Source organism: Muntiacus reevesi, chromosome 1 (genome assembly GCF_963930625.1).
Source record: "Muntiacus reevesi chromosome 1, mMunRee1.1, whole genome shotgun sequence".
Taxonomy (NCBI): Eukaryota; Metazoa; Chordata; class Mammalia; order Artiodactyla; family Cervidae; genus Muntiacus; species Muntiacus reevesi.
In genome coordinates, this window is record NC_089249.1 from 111,970,584 (window position 1) to 111,992,279 (window position 21,696).

At 34.3% G+C, this 21,696-nt stretch overlaps 1 protein-coding gene across 8 annotated transcripts in view; it reads right to left on the reverse strand.

Annotated features, from left to right (window-relative positions):
- The window catches only part of RPAP2 (RNA polymerase II associated protein 2), a 130,413-nt gene that overhangs the window by 88,609 nt on the left and 20,108 nt on the right, over positions 1-21,696 (reverse strand). For all 8 annotated transcript variants that reach the window (XR_010659624.1, XR_010659623.1, XM_065908929.1 and 5 more), the window contains exons 7-10: positions 13,557-13,592; positions 10,745-11,675; positions 5,041-5,123; positions 2,171-2,251 (exon numbers count right to left, since the gene is read on the reverse strand). Coding sequence is in view for 6 of the 8 variants with exons in the window: in XM_065908929.1 (XP_065765001.1) it covers positions 2,171-2,251; positions 5,041-5,123; positions 10,745-11,675; positions 13,557-13,592 (1,131 nt within the window). In the remaining 2 variants the exon portion in view is untranslated. The remainder of the gene's footprint in view (positions 1-2,170; positions 2,252-5,040; positions 5,124-10,744; positions 11,676-13,556; positions 13,593-21,696) is intronic.

A 21,696-nucleotide genomic window follows, 5' to 3' on the forward strand; every position in this document is an offset into this window, starting at 1 on the left:
TGCCAAGTCCTTTAAAAAAAAAAAAAAAATCAATGAAACAGAGCAACACCTGGTCTTCATCTTCCCTCAGTTAAGGTATCTTAATATATTTACTTCCTTAATAAATTCTGAACAAATCCTAAACTTCGGTGCAACCACACTGTGCATTCAAACTTTATCATCACAATAGACAGTTGAAAACACTTTTTTTTTTCTTCTTTTGGATGTATGGTTTTGTGGTAGGTATATGACACAGACTCTCTCTTTTAACGAAAAAGGAATGCAGAGACATTTCATTTACTTTCATTAAACAGGAATGCAGAGAAGTTCGGCTTTGGTCTTGGTATTTGGTCCAAATCCTCCTTTTAGCAAAGCAGTTAGTATTCCAAAGGTCTAGCCCAAATAGAGCAACCATTTCTGGCATTTATAAACCTGTGTGTGATCACTGATCTTGTGATTGCATGGGTGTAACAATCTCAGTAATTAAAACAATCATATCATTCAAGTCTGTTATTCCCTGAATATTCACTTTCAAATATAAACATTGTAGACGCCACGAGAATGTCTTAGACAACTTATAATTGTCTTAAGTCTATGAAGGCTGAAGATTTAATCATAAAGTGTTACAAATGATCCTTTTCAATAGCTGAAGATGAATTTTTGGGACACACCTAAACTTTGAATCCTAGTTCCTACTAAATAATTTATTGGAAACATTTTTCTGAATGTTTGTATTAACTGTCAATTTATTTTGCTAAATAACTGAAAGATTTTACAAATTTTTTATATATAAAATTAAGATTTCACAAGCAACATAATTACTACAGCATTCTACTCTTCTACTGACTGATAAAATGAGCATATAAGAACATTTTTACTCCATTTCAACCAGTTTGGCCACCTGATGCGAAGAGCTGACTCATTTGAAAAGACCCTGATGCTGGGAAAGATTGAGGGCAGGAGAAGGGGACGACAGAGGATGAGATGGTTGGATGGCATCACCGATTCAATGAACATGGGTTTGGGTAAACTCTGGGAGTTGGTGATTGATAGAGAGGCCTGGCATGCTGCGGTTCATGGGGTCACAAAGAGTCGGACATGACTGAGCGACTGAACTGAACTGAACATGTCAATGCTACTATTGTTAGCAATAAACTATAGTAATAGTTAATTTTTTGGATGAAATGATTCTTCTACTCTAGAAGCTCATCCTATCTTGATGCAATTAGATAAAAACTAATTGCATTTTTGGTCATTGGCACTGGGTCAAAATGTACATCTGGTATACACCTCTACTCATGATGTATGTAGCAGCTTATCTCTATTGTTTCCTAGTAGAGAATCTTGTCTTAGCCTGGTGGAGTATTTTTACCTTGATAGTTGTAGAAAAATCCCAACTGTTCCACTTCATAACTGATATTCTCTAGTTTTCCTTTGCCTGTCTTTATCACTCAAAGTCTGTTCTACACTACTCAAAACTAAATTATCCACTGTTTTGCACTGTTCCCTGTGCTCACCTTGTCTTCTCATAGGAGTTCTTCCTCGAGGATGGGCATTAGGCTTCTTCTATATTGTCCATAGTGCTGAACAATACAGAAGTGCCGGTCATTTAATATATATTTACTAGTTCAGTAAAATCCAAGATATTACTGACTAGCTACCTTTGTGTCTCATATATCATTCTCCTTAATTTTAGATTATTCCATAAATAAACTATCCAAAGCTAAACATATCAAAGTTTAAGCAAATAAGGAGCTGCATTTAACAAAAGATATGTGTGGGGGAGGGGGAGGGACAAACTGGGAGACTGGGAATTACATAAACATTAAGATACCAGTAAGGACCTAGTGTACAGCACAGGGAGCTCTGCTCAGTACTCCATAATGGCTCATATGGGAAAAGACTAAAAAAGAATGGATATATGTATAACTGATTCACTTTGTTGTACACCTAAAACTAACACAACATTGTAAATCAACTGTATTCCAATAAAAATTTAAAAATAAAACAAACAAAAACCCCCAAAGATATAATTAATGTTGTTTAGTGGAAGAGAAAACAGTATATTAAGATTTAAGACAATGAAGGTAAATCATTTACTTTCTTCATGCCTTAGTCTACTATGGATTCTGCAAGGCAATTACATAAAGTCAAAATAACTGAGAAGGAAAATCGTAGTAGTAATACTAACCTGAAAGTTTGGATAAGATTTTTAAGTTGTGTGTAAACATCTCCTAATGTAATCTGAAGAGGTCCCAAAAGCCCAGGCAATCTGAAAATAAAAATTACATTTCTTTAAAAAAAAATAAATTTCTATTAAAATATAATTATGTAGATACATTTAAAGAATATAACTATATACATATATTTGGGGGGTTCTTGCCTAAGTTTGGATATTTCATAGGTAGGTAACCATGCCACTGAGGTGGAGACAGCTAAGCCAGATTTAACTGGTGAGAAGTCATAAAGAAATATTTCAAAGTAACTCTACACTCTATTTTGTAGTTTATGCTACAGAAAGAAGCACTGAAATGAAAAAATATTTTGGCTGCTATCTATATTCTTGTCTCTTTCTCACCTTTTCACTTTCAAATATTAAATAAATGGAAAGAACATAGGCTAGAGGAATTGCCCTCCAAATGGAGCATTATGGGAACGTGGATTTAATATTTCTTATTAAATCCTTAAGGTAAGGTAAAAACTGGTACATTTCGAGACAGCAATTTGACAATATATACTAACATTTTAATGCAGACACTGTTTGACCCAACAGTTTTAATCAATACTATACAAAATTTATCCTAAAGAAATAATCAAACATAAAAAAAGACGGTTATTGGAGAAATATTTTAGTAGTGAAAAACTGGCAACAAATGTCTGTCAGTAGATGGTTACATAAATTATGATGTAACCACAAAATAATAAAACCTTTAAAATATAAATCTATGTATTTTAATGTGGAAAGATATTCATGATAAACGTTAAGTGGAAAATGCACCTGTGCGTGTGTGTTAGTTGCTTAACTGTGTCCGAGTCTTTGCAACCCCATAGAATACAGCCCACCAGGCCCCTCCATCCATGGGATTCTCCAGGCAAGAAAATGCACATGAAGTTGTCACATTTTTTATAAAAACATACATATTATAATGCAATTGTGTATCACACACAGTATATATCAAGCATGTCATTTTCTCTAGGTTTAGACTATAATAAAGATGGAACCAAAGGGAATGAATATACACACATCACATATATGTCAGGGATGAACATCAAAATATTAATAGTAATTATTGTGATTACAGTGATTTTCACTTCTTTAATTATATCATTTTGCACAGCCTAACCCTTCTGGAATATTACTTAAAACAAAGTTACATAAGTTTAAAACATGTTCCAAAATAGAGAAACAATAATAACCCCTCATTTCTATTCCCAGATTTAGCCTCCCAATATTTTGTTCCATTTGCTTCATTTTTCCTTTTTTTTTTTTTTTTTGCGACATCTTCAAGTAAACCATGTCATTTCTTTGACCCCTAAATTACTCTTTATGTATCTCTAAATACAAGTGCATTTTGTATAAAACCATAATAAAATCATCACATTTAACCAATAATGGTTCCTTAATATCATCTAATACCCCATGCATAGTTCACTTTCTTTGATTCTCTAAAATAAATTTTTTGTATAATTGGTGTGTTCCAGAGACCAGAAAGGGTCTTACTTTTATAATAAAGTGTTAACTTTCATAATAAGAAAAATAATTAACTGCTTTCATAAACAATGAAACAAAAAAAATCCCTATGTCACTATCATTTTGTTTCCAGTATTCTTTGTGCTTCTTCTTTAAGTTATTCTACCTCTTCTCAGATTTAGTTGTCACTCTAATATTAATAACTTGGTATTCTAGCAAGGTTCCTTTTGGGATCTCCTGCTGCAGCTAAAATCCACAAGGAACAGAATTCCTTCAGTGACATGGCTGTGTGGTCTTAAATTTAAAAGTGGGTACTTTCATCAGCTAAAGTCTAGAAAACTATTTTCACATAAATCCCTACCTATTAATTACACGCTAGCATAGTTAATCTATCCCAACTTTCAAAACCTATGTAACGAAAATGAAGGATTGATACCTTCTTATCCTAAGTCAGACAGTTGGTAACTTATATTGTTATATAAATTAAATTTTAACGGAAACAAGTATGAAGAACAGAAAAAAGGCAAAACAGATTTATTATATAATGAAGAGTCTTAACACATGACAAGCATGCAATAAATATTACATTTAAACACTTATTTAAAATGCAAACTTTAGAAAAGTAAAGTATTCAAAATACTAAGGCTTCTAGAAAAGGCTTTTTAATTTTTGCACTACTATAAAATTAAGACTTCATGTGCACAACACCTTCAGCAACGCGTGAAAAAACTGTTCTGTCTTTTCTGCTGAAGAAAAAAAACGCAAGTTGAAAAGTTCAAGACATCCGTCACATCTCTGGAAAAAAGATTTTCAAGCTCCTTTTGAAAGAGAAACCAAGATTGCAATTTTCAAATGTCATTTATGACTGGGCTAATTACAAGAACAACAATTTCCACTACGGGAAGCTCAAAACTAAAGTGCAACACTCAAGCTTCTGAGTGTGAAATGGTTCTCTGAATATGCGTATATACCGAGTAAGTCAATAAACCGTTAAACCTTTATAAAATCTTATTCACATGTGAAACTGATGACACATTTACCACAAATCAGTATTTAAATAGGTCCAGCTCTGATACTTTTTTCCCTGACTTCACTGGATTATTGAATGGAAGTGAGGTAGTTTGGTTTTCTATTCCCATAATCTCAACTTTTGTCTTTATTATGTCTCTGTCTTCAGCACAAAACAATTTCAACACATTTTGGTAGAACACCTTAAAAATACAAGTTTCTCAAGTGAAGAAATCCCTGTAAACTTTACGTATTATTTTTCAAAATTAAAAAATCAAGGATTACACCTATATGTTATAAACCCACAAATATCAAATTGATTTTTAGATATTATAAAAGTGGAATGATAATTACATACTTACACTTTATTCAGTTTTTCAAGTACGATGCGTTTTCTGATCTGGTTCTGAGAACTTGAATCTATCAGTGGAAAGGTGGGATCATGCTATCACATTTTTAAACAAAGCAAAATAAAATAATAAATTTATATTCTTTCTTTGACAGTAACACATTGAAACACAAAAGTTTATACCTATGATATGTAGAATAAAAATCAGACTTCAGAAGGAGATTTAAATTTGACTATCCACTTAGTCAGCAGGCTGGTGTGAACTTGCTTGAATCATCTGCCCTCTTTTGAGAGTCTTTTCTCATCTGTGTAATAGGGATACTAACACCTTCTTTATTAAATGCTGAAAATGTATAGAAAAAGACTTTATAAAATGCTAAATGTCGCATAAATGTAGGAGATTAAAGGACTAAAATTATCAAATACTATAAATATAATTTGGGAAACTCCACTTCTAGAAATGGCAGACAAGACAATTCAAACCACTCTTCTTGCTGAGAACTGAAAAAGCTGGGAAAAAACCCACATTTGTTTGAAAGCATCAGAGAGCTAATAAGACAGTAAAGAATTATGTCTGAGATTTTGGAGAAAGTAATTCCAGAGAAGGCACTGACTAATTCTAGAAGAGGCAATTTAGATACTGAGAACCTAAGCATCAGAGTTTGGGGCATGCCAAAAAGGAAGAGGTACTGTCAACCTTCCCCAAGCTTGAGATCAATAAGAATGAATAGGAAACAGACTCGCTGCTACAGGGACTGAAGCCCAGCTTCAAATCACCTTAATCACTGACTGGATTAAAGTGATTTGGGATGGCTGCAAATCTGCCAGAAGCAAACACAAATCTGTTCTAGAGGAAGATAACATCAGCCTGGGTTTCAAGTTATCTCTGTAATTTTTTATTATACGATGTTTGCCACATAAAGTACGACAATATGATCATAATCTGAAACACGAGTTCATAAAATCAACCCCTAAGGAAATCCATGTAATGAAACTATCAGCCTTATTTAGAATAACTATGCTGAATATATTAAAAAAACGGCAAGATGGAAAATTTTAGCAGAGAATGGGAAACTATATTAAAGAAAGAAATGAAACCCCCAGTAACTGAAAAATATCATATTTAAAATAACTCGATGGATAGATTTAATAACATAGTAGAAAGGACTGAAGAGAGAATATTCATTTGGAAAATATCCAAAATGAAACACAGTCACACACCTCTCCCCACCAGGGGTAATGCAAAGTGCAGGAGAATATAAAAGACAGAAGATACAGTGAAAAAGACTAACATATCTGCAATTGGAGTACTAGGTAGAGAGGAAAAGGAAAATGGGACAGAAACAATACCTGAAGAGGTAATACCTGAGAATATTCCAAAACTAATGAAAGAAGTCATCACAGATTTAAGTATATATAACAGCCAAAATAATAAATACAAATATAATCACATCTAGGCAAAGCAATCAAAAACTGATGGCAACAAAGGGGGCAAAAAAACAAAATCTTAAAAGTAGCTAAAGGAAGAAAGTATTTTCAAATAAGAGAAATAAATAGAGGCCAAAAGATAATGAATATGTATTTTTAGTGGGCTGCAAGAAAATAACTGCTAATTTAGAATTTAATGTCCAGGGAAATATCTTTCAAAAGTGAAAGTAAAATAATTTCCTGATAAATAAAACTGGGAAGATTCACCATTAGCAAACTGGCACTAATTAAAAAAAAGGATATTCTTCAGGCCCATGGTGAATGATCCTGGATCAAAGAACAGAGATGCAGAAGACATGAAGAACAGTAAAAGAGTAATTAATTGGGCAAATCCAATTGAACACTGATTATAAACAATCTTGTAGGATTTAAAAATATAGAGAGAATAAAAGTGCACAACAGTAAGAGCATGTTAAGTCGAGTGGGTAAATGTAAGTTTCTAAGGTACTAACTGTCCAGGAATCAAAGTATTAACTTATATTAAATTTTAGTAAGACAAAGATTCAAGTTTTAATCTTTAGGGAAACCAATTAATGATTAGTAAAAGAATATATAAAAACAAGCTAACAGAGGACAAAAAAATGGAATACTGATACTGGATCCAAAGAAAGAAAGGAGAGAAAGAACACAGAACAGATGGGACATGCAGAAAGCAACAACTGAGATGGCAGATTTAAGCCTAAATATATAAAATTATGACATTAAATGTAAATAGACAAAATTCTTCACACAAAGGACATAGATTATCAGCCTAGGCTTTTCTTTTTTTTTTTAAAGACAGTCCTTGAAAATACTAATGAAAGAATGCTAGTGTCAAAGTAGATCTTTTAAGACCAAAATTAAATAAATAAATAAATGTAGAGAAAAATTACTCCATATGCTAAGAGGTTTGATTTACCAAGAAGACATAACAATCTCACATTTACACCTAAGAACATGGTCTCAAAGTATTAAAATTCAGAAAACTAAAGGGGAAAATAATCAATTTATAATTATGGTGATAAATCTCGACCAACCTTTCCCATCTTTCTCAGTAACTTATGGAATAAGCAAACTAACAAACAAGAAAGAAAAGAAAAATCAACAGTGCTTCTCAAACTGTAATGTGCACACATTTCCCCAGAGAGAAATAAGAAATCTGACTGATACTCCCCACCATAAACAAAAATGAATTCCAGATAAATTACAGACCTAAATGTTAAAGGAAACACAACAAAGCTTCTAGAAGATGAAATAATCCAAGCTAAGTAAAGATTTCTTAAAGAAGTCACTAAAGGGAACAATTAATAAACTGGGTTCAAGACACTGTTAATAAAAGTGAAAAGGAAAATCTCAGTGGAAGATAGCTGTAATACACAAAAATGGGTTTGAAATCTGCACACAGAATTCTGACAAATCAACAGGAACTCCCCAGCACCCAGCACCAACAGATGAATGGAAAAAAGACTAGAACAGGTACTTGACAAAACAATCCAAATGGCCAATAAGCAGATGAAACAGTGCTCAACTCAATCATCAGAGAAATGTACTATAACCTAACAGCAATACCATCAGAAATGGTGAAAAGTAACAATATCAAGTATTGGTGAGAATGCAGAATCATGGAAACTGTCATAGAGTGATAGCAGAAAATACAATGCAGAACCATTTTGGAAAACTGTTTGGCAACAATTAGTATTGTTGCATATATGTGTACATGACCCAAAAATTCTAGTCCTAGATACATACCCAACAGAAATGCATACACATTGAGAGATATATACAAGAAAACTTCATAATAGCATAGTTCTTAATAGCCCCAAACTGGAAACAGCCTAAATACTCATTAACATTAATAAATTATGGTATATTTATAGAATGGAATACCATGCAGGAATAAAATTATGAATTACAACTATATGCAACACCTACATACATAATGGTTTTTGTTTTTTTTGGCTACACTGTGTGGTTTGTGGGATCTTAGTTCCTCAACCAGGGATCGAATGCTGGCCCTTGCAGTGAAAGCCAAGTCCCAAGCACTGAACTGACAGGGAATTTCCAAGGACTTCCCAGGTGGCGCTAGTGGTAGAGAACCCGCCTGCTAATGCAGGAGACATAAGAGATGCAGGTTCAATCCCTAGGTCGGGAAGATCCCTAGAGAAAGGCATGGCAAACCAATCCATTGTTCTTGCCTAGAGAATCCCATGCACAGAGGAGCCTGGCAGGTTACAGTCCATGGGGCTGCAAAGAGTCAGACATGACTGAAATGATTTAGTACATATAGCACAATGTTGCATGAAATAAATTATATACATAGTGCATCTATTTACATATAGTTCAAAATTGGGAAAACTATGCTATTGTTAATAGTCATTAACTCTGGAAAGAGGTAATGATTTGTAGGAGACATACTGGACCTTCTGGTTTACTCAAATTTTGTAGCCTGGGTAGTGATTACACTGGTATATTCACTTACGATAATGCAATGAGCTGTACATTTACAATTTGTGTTATACTTCAGGGAAAGAGGTTTAAAAACAGAAGCAATCAAATTTAGGGATTAATTTTTCCTTTGTAAGGCTTATAAGCATAAAAATGATATAGGCATAAAAGCCTATACAGCTGAATGGCAGAGATCAATGTTTTTCCAAGCTTCATGTAAAATTTACGGATGCTGTCTAATAATACAAGTATACTGTTAGGGTAGGTAACATTCTGTAGAAATATAAGAAACTTCTAAATTTTTTACTATATTTTTAAATATAGTAAAATCTTTTAAAATCTCCAATGTGTCATTAATTTACTCAGAAATCTTTAGTAACAAACTTCTGGGCTAAAAACAAGGTTATCACCTATTTGTCTTCATGCCAAATTACTTCATTTCCCAAACTACACATCAACCAAAATAGGATAATGGAAATATTGAAAGACCCCTGTTAAATCTCAGTGGCATACATTGCTTTCTACATATAACTATTTACATATAACTGAATACCAATTATATGTCAGGTACTGTGATAAATCCTTTATATGCATTACTTTTAAAACTCTTAACTTCTGAGCAAGGAAAGCCATTTATAATCCCATTTACAGATAAGCAATTAGACTCAAGAGACTAAGTTTTCATACAGCTAGTAAATGAGAGAGCAGATATTCAAATCTAGGTTTACCCAAATGTGCTCTTTCCATTTTCTCCTATGTCCTCTATTTTCCCAATATGTCTCCTTTACTGAGTCATTTTCATTCATATTTTAAGTGAGCATGCTTTCCAAATATTAACCAAATATTTCACTATTCAATTAGCAAATTTACTCCCATAAATGTTCATAGTCCCATTGGAAATAAAACACAAAGATATACAACCTATGTAGAAATCTGAAAGCATATACATCAACAAAGAAAAAAGAAGTCTTTTCAGAGTCTAGATAGTTCATGAAAACTAGGTTTTAAAGAAAACTTTGTCCCACAATTCTAGGCTATTCCTACATTAGCGAAAAAAGGTTAAATGTTTATGAAAATATTCTAGGACAAACTTATTTTGAAAATAATAATGCTAATACTGGGCTTCCCTGATAGCTCAGTTGGTAAAGAATCCGCCTGCAATGCAGGAGACCCCGGTTCGATTTCTGGGTTGGGAAGATCTGCTGGAGAAGGGATAGGCTACCCACTCCAGTATTCCTGGGCTTCCCTTGTGGCTCAGCTGGTAAAGAATCCACCTGCAATGCCAGATCCCTGGGTTGGGAAGGTCCCCTGGAGAAGGGAAAGGCTACCCACTCCAGTATTCTGGCCTGGAGAATTCCATGGACTGTACAGTCCATGGGGTCACAAAGAGTCGGACACGACTGAGCAACTTTCACTTTCAACTTTCAATGTCAATACTGGAGATGGCATTTTAAAACAAATGATTAAGGGAATCTTCTTTCTTATTTCGGTACTTTTCTTCTTGCTCTAAGATTTACTATGGTGATTGTTCCATATATTAGCAGTATGGAAAAATCATCATCATTAAGGGACTTCCCTTGTTGTCCAGTGGCTAGGACTTCACCCTCCCAATTCAGTGGGGCTGGGTTTGATCTCTGGTCGGGGACCTAGATCCCATATGCTACAACTATGAGTTTGCATGCCGCCAACTAATAAAAAAAGATTCCTGCACACCACAACAAAGACTGAAGATCCCACATGCCGCAGCTAAGACCTGGTGCAGCCAAATAAATCAATGTTAAAAGAAAACTGTCATTAAGACATACCTCTTCTGAGTCTTGTGATTTGGTGGTTTCTTCATTCAAAACATATCGTCCTCTATAAAACTCCCTGATCCTTAAATTTAACGTTTCAGTTTCTTTTTTCAAGTTCTCATAACTTGGCAGTGGTTTAATGGCTGTATCTGAGGCTCTAAATTGTAAAGACTCATCCAAGCTGTTCAACTCCTGCAAGGCAGGGGAATGACTATCTGGGTCACAGTTTGTATCATCTTCATCAAGTTCTTCTTTAACCAGAGGGGTTGAGGAGGATTTTAGACATACAGATGCGTAATTCTGGCCATACAAAAACCTCAAAGTTTCTTCTGTCTTCCACTCAATCAAAGTCTCCTTCAGGGTTTTAAGTAAGTTTGCCTTTGCAATTTCAGGGCACACCTGCAATGAACTGGAAGCTGACCCAGAAACTTGGTTTGATTTGGCAAATTTCCTCTTAAAATGCTCAGCACTTTTCTTACTTATGCCTACAAGAGTTACTTTTGAACTACTGTATTTAATATCAGAAATTTCTGAAGCTTCTAATTTTTCTTGCAGAGAACTATTTGAAGAAATCTGTGTATTTACATTCTGTAAAGGAAGTTCATAAGCCGTAGCTTTCTCCCGATTATCTAATCTGCAATTGCCTAACTGCTCAATGACATCTACTACTGTTTGCTCTTTGCTTTCATGTTGAGAGTTAACTTTTTGACCAGCTTTCTTTTTCATTATGCTTTTTTTGTGCAGCTGTGGCCTTATACTCGTTGCATTTGGTCTGTTTCCTGGTAGAATGGAGGAAACAAAGTCTTGCTCATTATCACTGCTACTATCACTATGAGTGCTAGAAGAACTAGATTCATAATGCTTCTCAAAATGGCCAGGATTGTCAATATCTGATGTTTTAATGGCTTTGCTGCATAACTGTATTTCTTCTCCAGAAGGACCACTGTTGAGAGAAAGAAATAAAAACAACTGTAACACAATAACAAAATGTCCCAGAGAATTTATACTTTGTAACTTTCAAGATAAAAATTTTATTTCCCAGGCAAGGCTTTATTTATAAGCTAATATTTACCTAGGCCTATATATACATACACACACATTTCAGAAGAAAGTTATAATTCTGTAATTTCTCTACATATTTGATATAGTTCTCTTTCCATCTTCTTCCCTTATCTTTTCTCCTTAATCATTTTAAAAGTGTTATAAGAGTTGAGCAAAAAGAAGAAAAGCAAAACAAAAAATCAAACCATACCCGCACAAACAAAATCCCACAAACCAACACTCGATAATTCCATCCTACTGAATTATTCTGATTTTTTCTCACTCCATTTCTGTAACGAATCCAGTTTTTTTTAAGGTTTCTTTTGATAACTTCATTACTGGTTTCTCAAAAAAAAAACAAAACAAAAAACCCACAAAAAACTGTAGGAACTCTGTTTAGATTTTGAATATTTAAAAAAAGATGTTTAAGCATTTTCCAATTCTGGCTGATAGTTATATAGAAAATTGCATTAAATGACAAATATAAGAAAGTCACTCAAAAGAAAAAGTTGGCAAATCAACATTAATCAATGAAAGATACTTGAAAGTCCAGAATTAAGACACAAGGATAATAATTAAAGACAACAGTTTTCCCTTTGATTATGTTCCTTTAATTTTCAGATTAGGTTTATAAAAGATTAAAAATATGAAAGAGTAAAGGCAAGGAGAAGCATTGCCTATACAAACTTGAGATAGATGAGGGGAGGAGATCAATTAACCTTAAGCAAATGCACAAAACAGAACTTTAAAAGGTCAGGATGGGAAGGATTCTGGGTCAAGAAGTACTGGAAGAGTCAGGAAAAGGTATATAGGAACTCGACTTTTCACACAATTTTTCTGTAAACTTAAAACTGCTCTCCAAAAGTGGCTATTGCAATTTTTAAAAAGGTTTTTAAAATGAGATAAAATAATTCAGCAATAAACAAAAAAGCATGCTTGGGGAAAGTATAAAAGAAGAATAAAAGCAGAGTTGAAAACAAGGTTCTGGATGGAAATGGAGAAAAAAAGATAGTAAGTTTATTCAGTATCAGGTAATAGTTTTTAAGCTAGAATTTAGCCTAGACAGTCATGAACTTTCTACTGTAACTGAAGTACAATTTCAAAAAACTTAGAACTAAATTTTCATGTATACTTTCTCTTGAAATTATAAGGTAATTATATTTTTCTTTACTATTTCAAACCCATAAGTTGAAGATTTATATCAATTAAAAGAGTATCTCACTTGTGCTCAATTCCATATAACTAAGGTTATTAAGTTATAACCAGGAAAATTTACTCTGGAAGATAAAATGGTATGTTTTGAGAGATGATCATGGCTGGGCAAGCAATGTCACTAGGAAAGTTTAGGGAAAAAAATAACTCAGAATTTCTATTAATGCTTTAAACACTCGTTCAAATAATTAAATAACCGATACATTAATGTTTTGAAATTCTACAAAATAAGGCCATAAAAACCTTTCAACAAATGTAATTGGCACAATTTGGTTGACAAAGAAGCACAGTATCTCAGATGGAAGCTGTGTTTGTGTCGTATTTCAACAGGTTCAATTAGACTTCCTTGGTAGGAACAGCTGTACAGTAAATCATACAGATCAAACACATCATCTTACCATCACAAAAGAAAAAAAGCTGTACAAGGCAAATATTTCTTTGTGTGGGCTAGAATGGGCACTTACATAATGCACTAGCACAGGAAGTCCAAGAGTTCATATCACCTGGTTTACTCTTAATGTTTCTATTAACAAGAATATACAGAAGGTAAGTGATACTGATTCAACCATACCTTTGTCCTTCCTGTAGCAGCTGAAAATCAGGATGTCTGTAACAAGAACACAGGAATAAAAAATTGAAAGCCCTGATATGTCAAACACTTGAAAGTGGTTCATTATAACCACTTTGCATAGACAACATAACAAAAAGGAAACAGTTCAGATAAAATTTTTTATATAAAATTTTTTAAGAAAAAATATAAATGACAACATATTGTAAAACTCATCCACAAGAAATCTGGATTAATCTTTTTTATCCAAATTTTCTCTATTTCTGGACTAAGTTCTACAAGCCCAAAGAGTTTCCCTCACTAACCTGCTAAAGTAAATCTCTCCCTTCTCTAAATTTCAGTCATCATTGTCTTTGCAGTTGATACACATTAATCATGTACTCTTCTATGACCTAATACAGAAATTTTATCTAAATGTCTTTTTTCATATGTTTAAGTCTAGTTTCTTAACTAGACTACAAGCTTGTTGAGGGCAGAGATTATTATAACTCTCCTGTATTTTGTTTATATAGTCAGTAAGACTTTTTGCCTTAATTGATAAAGCAGTTGTACTGCAGCATTGTTGTGAGGTATGTAGGTCAGGTGATTTAACTCTAGGAAAATTTTGCCTTGTAATATCAAGATCACATTTAGCTGGGCATCAAGGATATCAAAAACAGGAGGAAAAAGTTCTTACAAAGCCAAGTACAAAAGGAACCAATACAACAGCAAATGAGTTCAAGAGATATGAAAATTCTGTAAAGTACTACAGAAGTACTCAGAAAAAGTACATTCTAAAAACTACAAAGAACTAAATAAATGGATCAGTATTCTACGTATTTACCAACAGATTCAGTCTTGTCAAGGAGTCAGTTCTTCTCAACTCTATCTACAGATTCAATGCAACTCCAATCAAAATCCCAGCATATTATTTTATGGATATTGACGAACTGATCCTAAAGTTTTTATGGAGAGACAAAGACCCAGAATAGCTAACACAATACTGAAGAAGAACAAAGTGGGAGAGTGACACTTCCTGACTCCAAGACTTACTATAAAACTACAGTAATCAAGACAGGGCAGTGTGGCACTGGTGAAAAAGAGACAAGAAAGATCAGTGGGAGAAAACAGAGAGGCCAGAAGCATCCCACATGGACACAGTCAATACGTTTTTGACAAAGAAGTAAAGGCAACACAATGGAGAAAATAGTCGTTTCAAAAAATGATGTTCCACATGCAAAAAAATTATTCTAGACAGAGACCTTATACTCAGGCATGATCCATGAAAAAAAGAATTGATGAGTCAGACTTTATTAAAAGTTTCTGTTCTGTGAAAAATACTGTCAAGAGAATAAAAATATAAGACACAAACTAGGAGAAAACATTTGCAAAAGACATATTTAATAAAAGACTGTTATCCAAAATATCAAAGCCCACTTAAAACTCAACAAGAAAACAAACTCAATTAAAACATAGGCCCAAGACCTTAACAGATACCTCACCAAAGAAGATAAACAGATGATAAATAAGTATATGAGCAGATGCTCTACACCACAGTTCATCAGGGAAATGCAAATTTAAAAAATAATGGAAAAACAAACAAAACAGAGAGACATCACTATACATCTTTAGGAATAACCAAAATCCAGACCACCAATAAGATCAAAAGGTCTGAATGTTTGTGTCCCCTCGTCACCAAATTCATATGTTAAATCCTAACTCAATGGGACAGTATTAGGAGGTGAGCCCTTTGGAGGTGATTAGGTCACAGGGGCAAATATTTCTTGAATGAGATTAGTGTTTTTATAAGTGAGGCCAGAGAAATCCCTCCCCATCCTACCACGTGAGGCCAAAACCAGAAGTCTTCAACCCAGAAGAGGTCCTCACCCAATCACACTGGCACCCTGATCTCAGATTTAAAATCTCTATAGCTGTGAGAAGAAATTCTTCTTGCTTATAAGCTACCCAGTCCATGCCATTTTGTTGTACCAGCCTGAACAGACTAAGACATGCACCCAAGAGCTCCCCAAAGCAGATATACAGATGGCACACAAGCATATGAAAAGATGCTCCACCTCATGTGACATCAGAAGTGCAAATAAAATAATGAGATATTAATGAACACCTATTATAGCCAAAATCCAGACAGAACACTAACACTATCAAATGCTGGTAAGGATGTGAAGAAAAAGAAATTCTCATTCATTGCTGGTGGGAATGCAAAATGGTACAATCACTTTGGAAGACATCTTGGAGACATCTTACAAAAACTAAACATACTCTTTACCACACAATACAGAAATCACACACTGCGGTATTTACCCAAAGAAGTTGAAAACTTATGTCTACACAAAAACCTGTATGCTATGCTTACAGCGGCTCTATTCATATATGTCAAAACTTGGAAGCAACCAGGATATCCTTCAGTAGGTAAATGGATAAATTCTACAGTAAATTCAGACAATGAAATTTTATTCAGTGCTAAGAAGAAAAGAGCCACCAAATTATGAAAAAACAGGGAAAAAATTAAATGTGTTAAGTGACAGAATCCAGTTTGAAAAGGCTACATACTGTATAGGACTACATACTATATAGGACTCCAACTATATGACATTTAGAAAAGGTCTAGCTATTGGGACAGTACTAAGATAAGCAGTTACATAAGTTTGAGAGTAGGAGATGAATAGGTAGAACACAAAGGATTGTTAGGGCTATAAAACTACTCTGTATGATAGTGTAACGGTATGTTCAAATCATTATACATTTGTCCAAACCCCAAACTGTTCACCAAGAGTGAGCCCTAGTGTAAACCATGGGTGTGGGTGATAATTATGTGTCAATGTAGGTTCATATATGTAGGCTCACTTTGATGGGGGATACTGATAGTAGGGCATGTTAGGCATGTGTGTGGGCAGGGGCTTTATGGGAAAATCTCTGTGTCTTCCTCTCCATTTTGCTGTGACCCTAAAATTGCTCTAGAAAACAAAGTCAGTTAATAGGAAAAAAAAAAAAAGAGTTAGTACAAGGAAATAGATGTGCACTAAAGAGAAACTAAGTCACTGAACATAAACTCCATTTAAAAGGAAAAATAGGGCTGCAATGAAGGTAATAGTGCAAAGAATTTCTATTTTAAAAAGTGAAACTAAATAGATGTATGGAATCAGAAGTCATTTGAGTTATGACATTTAAAGGCTGTTAATCAAAAACATCAGAGTTGAAAGTATTATTCTATATAATTAAACATCATAGCATCAATCATATATTGCCTAGATAATCCATTCATCTTTTGTTTAGCATACAAGGCACTGTAGGGGATGGATTCATTGCCAATCCTCTCCTTAGTTATGGGAGGCACTGCTAGCTGATCAAGTTACTCTTTCCCATTAAACATCTAAGAACCACCCATAAGCATATATTCCTGTTCCAGAGATTCCCCTACAGTTCAGAAATTCCCCCAAGACCAATAATAAAAAATTTAGAAGAAAAAGACAAAATAAGGCAATAATCAGAGAGTTCCCTGAAAATAAAAATTTACTCTATTTTTTCCTTTCCTTAGTCCTTCAGTCAATCAAGACCTGTCCTTTTGCAATCATCCAAATGACCCTGTTTACCCTGCTTCTTCCCACTCATGAAAACTCTAGTCACAAAAGCTACCTTGGTTCGGTGTCACTCAAAGAAAACAAATGACACTGCTTGGATGGTGACAAGTCTTGACTACTCCAGCGGATATTTATAACTCCCATTAAGAGCTTTTTTAGCATACTAAATAATATGCTAACGTCTACAACAGAGTGTTTTATTGCCTGTTGACTACTTCCTCCCACTTCCATTTGTAGTTTTCTCACTCTTCCTATCCCACATCCTCGCCCAAGTCTCCTAGGCTAAAATTATCAAGGTCCAGTACTATGCAGCTGTCTGGCATTTGGTCCTACCCTGGGATATGAGTATCAGTGTAAGAGAAAAAAATGTGTATAGACACAGTGATTCTCAACTAGATTCTTGTACTAACTAAATGGCTAACCTGTAAATACAGGGTATATTCCATCACTCAAAAAATTCCTCCAAAAATAAAATTTTGAAATATTATACACATAGACTATTCTGGGTATGTTAAATAATACAAGGAATAAGTTTCTATTTTTAAGGACATTACAATTTAGTAGGAGGAAAATGCACGTTCTGAGAGATTTACAAGTAACCATCCTCATGAGAATGATGTGGCTACTACTGTCATCCCACGTTACAGATAAAAAGGCTGAGTACTGAAGGACTGAGTAGCGTGCAGAAAGTCACACAGCTGGTAAGTGGTAAACGCAGGTATCAACCCAGCCAGCCTGGCTCACAAGAACTGCACTCTTGCATCGTATAATTCAACAGAATATGTAATAAGTACCCTGAGAGAGATGAGCTGCTACAGGAAATTAAGAGAAGAAAAACTTCCTGCTGAGCCAATGATGACAAGCTTCAGATTCAGCTGTGCCTCTAAAGAACAATATAGTTTATACGTAAAGGCGTTTGAGGTGAATCCTATTAATTTTACAGGGAGGTTTTTTTTTCCCTTTTCACTTTTTATTTCTGGACTGGTTGTTAATTTCTTTTTTTTTTTTTAATTGAAGGATAATTGGTTTACAGAGTTTTGTTGTTTTCTGTCAAACCTCAACATGAATCAGTCATAGGTATACATATATCCCCTCCCTTTTGAACCTCCACAAACCTCTCCCTTTTTTCTCTTTCCTTTTGGTAAGTTACCAAGGTTAAATCTAGTCTATATTTCTTAAAAAAAAAACACATATACACACACATAGAAAACAACTCTGTCCTTGAGCCATATAACCCTCCCCCTTTCATTGACAGACTTCTTTAAAGAAAGCTACATTCATCACTTCCAATTCCATTATCTCCTATTCAGTCCTCAGCCCTCTACCTCCTGATATCTGTATGCATTACTCTACTAAAATGGCTCTTGCTAAGATCACAAATTACCATAGGGTTGCTCAATCTAAAGAATAATTTTCAGATTTTTTTCCCCCTTTTTAAAGTAGAGGAAGAAGAATTAAAGGAAGGGTTTGCAAAAGGAAGAAAATAGGAATAAATCACAAATCCTTGGTGAGAGGAGAATAGAATCGGGAACATACAGGGTACTATATTAGCAATGAGAAGGCAGAGAAATGAGAGAGTATATGAAGAAAATAATGAAGGAGATCCTGATGGATGTCCTCAATCATTTCACTTAAGTAGTAGGTTGTATCTACTAGGAGTTGGGGGTGGGGGGCTTCAACACTTAAGGAGAGGAGAAAAGGTCTGAACATATCATAGTCATCAAGAAAGAATAAACATGTGAGCACACTGTTGAGACTAGAGAGAATCAACTGGAACAGGGCCACAGGAGTGTAGGCTTTGGCGCCAGATAAATCTGGATTTAAATCCCAAATCTATATACATGAGCTAAGTGTTCCTGAGTGAGTCGCTAAAGCCTCAGTTTCACCATCCATAAAATGGGTACCAATACTTCCCGAGTATGTTGTGAGGACTGAAATAAATGAGACAGCGTATCTAAAGTGCTAATGGTCTTATTTGAGAATTTTACCTAATAATCTTGAAAAACAGGAAAAAAAGGATGACTGAATTTTGGGAAGGTGGACACGGTAGAAGGCTAAGGGAGAAAGAATCTGGGATTGTTTGAGAGGATGATATTACAACTGCTTACCATGGAGCTCAAGAAAACAAATTTAATGAGGGTCTCCCACCCTAGAAGAACAGAGCTAAGGTAGAGACAGAAGGTCAAAATGAGGTCACAGAGCACACTCAGGAGTGACAGCTGTAGATGAGATAGAGGTTGTGGTCAGAGACGGGAAGCTCTTATTTCAAGATCTTGGAGGCAGAATAGTTCCAAATAAGAATAAGGTCCAAGTATGGTTGAATCAAGAGTAATACAAACGTACACATTATTCTAAATCATGAAGATAATTTAAGTAGTCCTATAAGACATCTCCAGCAATGCAACTTGATATTTTTTGAGAAAAACACTTAAGAATTAAAAGAAAACGCAATCTCTAATGAATGGGGGAAATTGATATACTGAGTGCTTTTTATGTGGTAAATGTTTTTAAAATTGTGGTTAAAAATATATATATATAAAACATAAAACTGACCATTTAAACTGTTTTAGCAACAGTCCAGTGGTATCAAGTACATTTACATTATTGCACAACTATCACCATCCATCTCCAGGACCTTTTCATTCTCCCACATTTTCTGCTACGTGGCTCCATATATTATATCATTTGATCCTCACATAACTCACAACTTTATTTTTATAGATGAGGAAACTGAAGCTCTGAGGAGTAAAGTGATCCTTAAGGGGGTTCCCAAGATCACTACATGTCTCAAGCAATAAATCTAAGATTTGAATTTAGGTCTCTCAAAGGCTAAGTTCTAAAATGTTGCCTCTAATTAAAGCCAGAAAAAGGAACCCCCAAAGTTGTGATGAAACTGTCTTTACATAACCCCTCCCACAGGAATTCAATATACTTCATTATTTTCCTCTCTCTTGTTTCAGTTTTCTGACTTCATGTAAAGAAAACTATATTGAACATTGTTTCTATATGCTTTAGGAATGAACTTAATACTCTGATTTCCAATCTATAAAAGAGAGAGTGGTACCTGACACTAAAATAAACTAAAATTGAGTTTAATGAGGACAAAAGATTCCATATAAAACTTTGGTTTTTGCTAGAGCTGTTTTAGAAACAAGGTACCAAGTCACATTGCTCTTTCTTTTATGTTTAGATGAAATTCAAAAGCTTTTTGTTAAAAATACCATTTCTCTTCAATCTAGGTACCTTCCATTCCCTTCAAAGTTTATGTTGTCCTGAGACATTTAACCAAGATAATTTCAATTTTTAAAAAAAGTAACCATGTTAAAGAATACTTTCAAGCTGGTTCTCCATAAACATATTCTTTTCACTAAATTATAAATTAGATGATTAACTGTAACTTTACCAAAGTAAGTCTAAAACTAGAAAAAGCACACCAAAAGACCTTGATGTGTGTGTGTATATATCACTTAGAATTATTATAAATAAACCAACGGAAGGAGCAGACTGCAATTCCCTCCTGTGGTGGGAGTTTTTCAAATATGTTAAAAGCTGTTTCAGAAAGTTTTTATTCTGTCTACCAAGCAACAGAGGTGACTGTTCAGGAAGAGGTTATAGAAGTTGTTCTGCAGAGGTTTTAGGCTTCCGCACCTCTGAGATTATACCGTGTTTATTGCCAAGAAACATGTGTGAAAACCCCCTACGCTGGGCCACATGATGGCGCTTTCAGCTCTGTCAGCATTAACCATTTACCCCAATTTCATCTTTTAAATCAAACTTCGATTCTAAACATTTGTCTTTCCTCTTTAGCTTTAACTCCTGATTTTTTAATTACAATCTTAGAAGCTTCCCTCCTTCAAAGACTTGTCAGAGCCTCCAGTTAACCACAGGGTTTATAAATATATAATATTTATAAAACTATATAATATTACTACCTAAAGGAGCATGCTGTCTCAGGAACAAAACTGTATGTGGTCTGGTTCTGGCCACCAAGTGTGTGAAAATTTTCTAACTCACAACAAGTGAAACCTCACACTGTGTCATGACTCGGGCCATCTGGGTCAATGTTTTGTCTCTGCCAGGGCATCAGGAGCCTTTCTGTGTAAAGCACTGCTGCTGTCCACGACATTCAAGACACACTCCAGGTATTTTTACCTTAAATAATGAAAACGAGGGAACACAAAACCTCTAAGACCCTTTCTAACTCTAAAGCCTCAATAGAAATATGGAGCTAGAATTCATGAATTTGTCTAAATTTTTCCTAAGCTGCTTTATACATTTTTACCAAGGTGGCAGTGAGTTTATTATGGTACAAAATAATATTTTATAAATTTTAGGAGATAATATAGGCTTTAGTATTAAGATAGATTAACATTAGCTTTCACAATAATGTAAGAAAAACCAAACTGAGTCAAATTTAACATTCTATTGACAAATGGTAAGATCATCGTGTTTCTGAATATGTAAATTTCAAGTTGTCTGGGACATACTATAAAATATAAAAATTCTTGGTTTTTATTCATAATATAAAAACTTTAATTCAGTCTTTTATCAGTCTTCTACAAGAC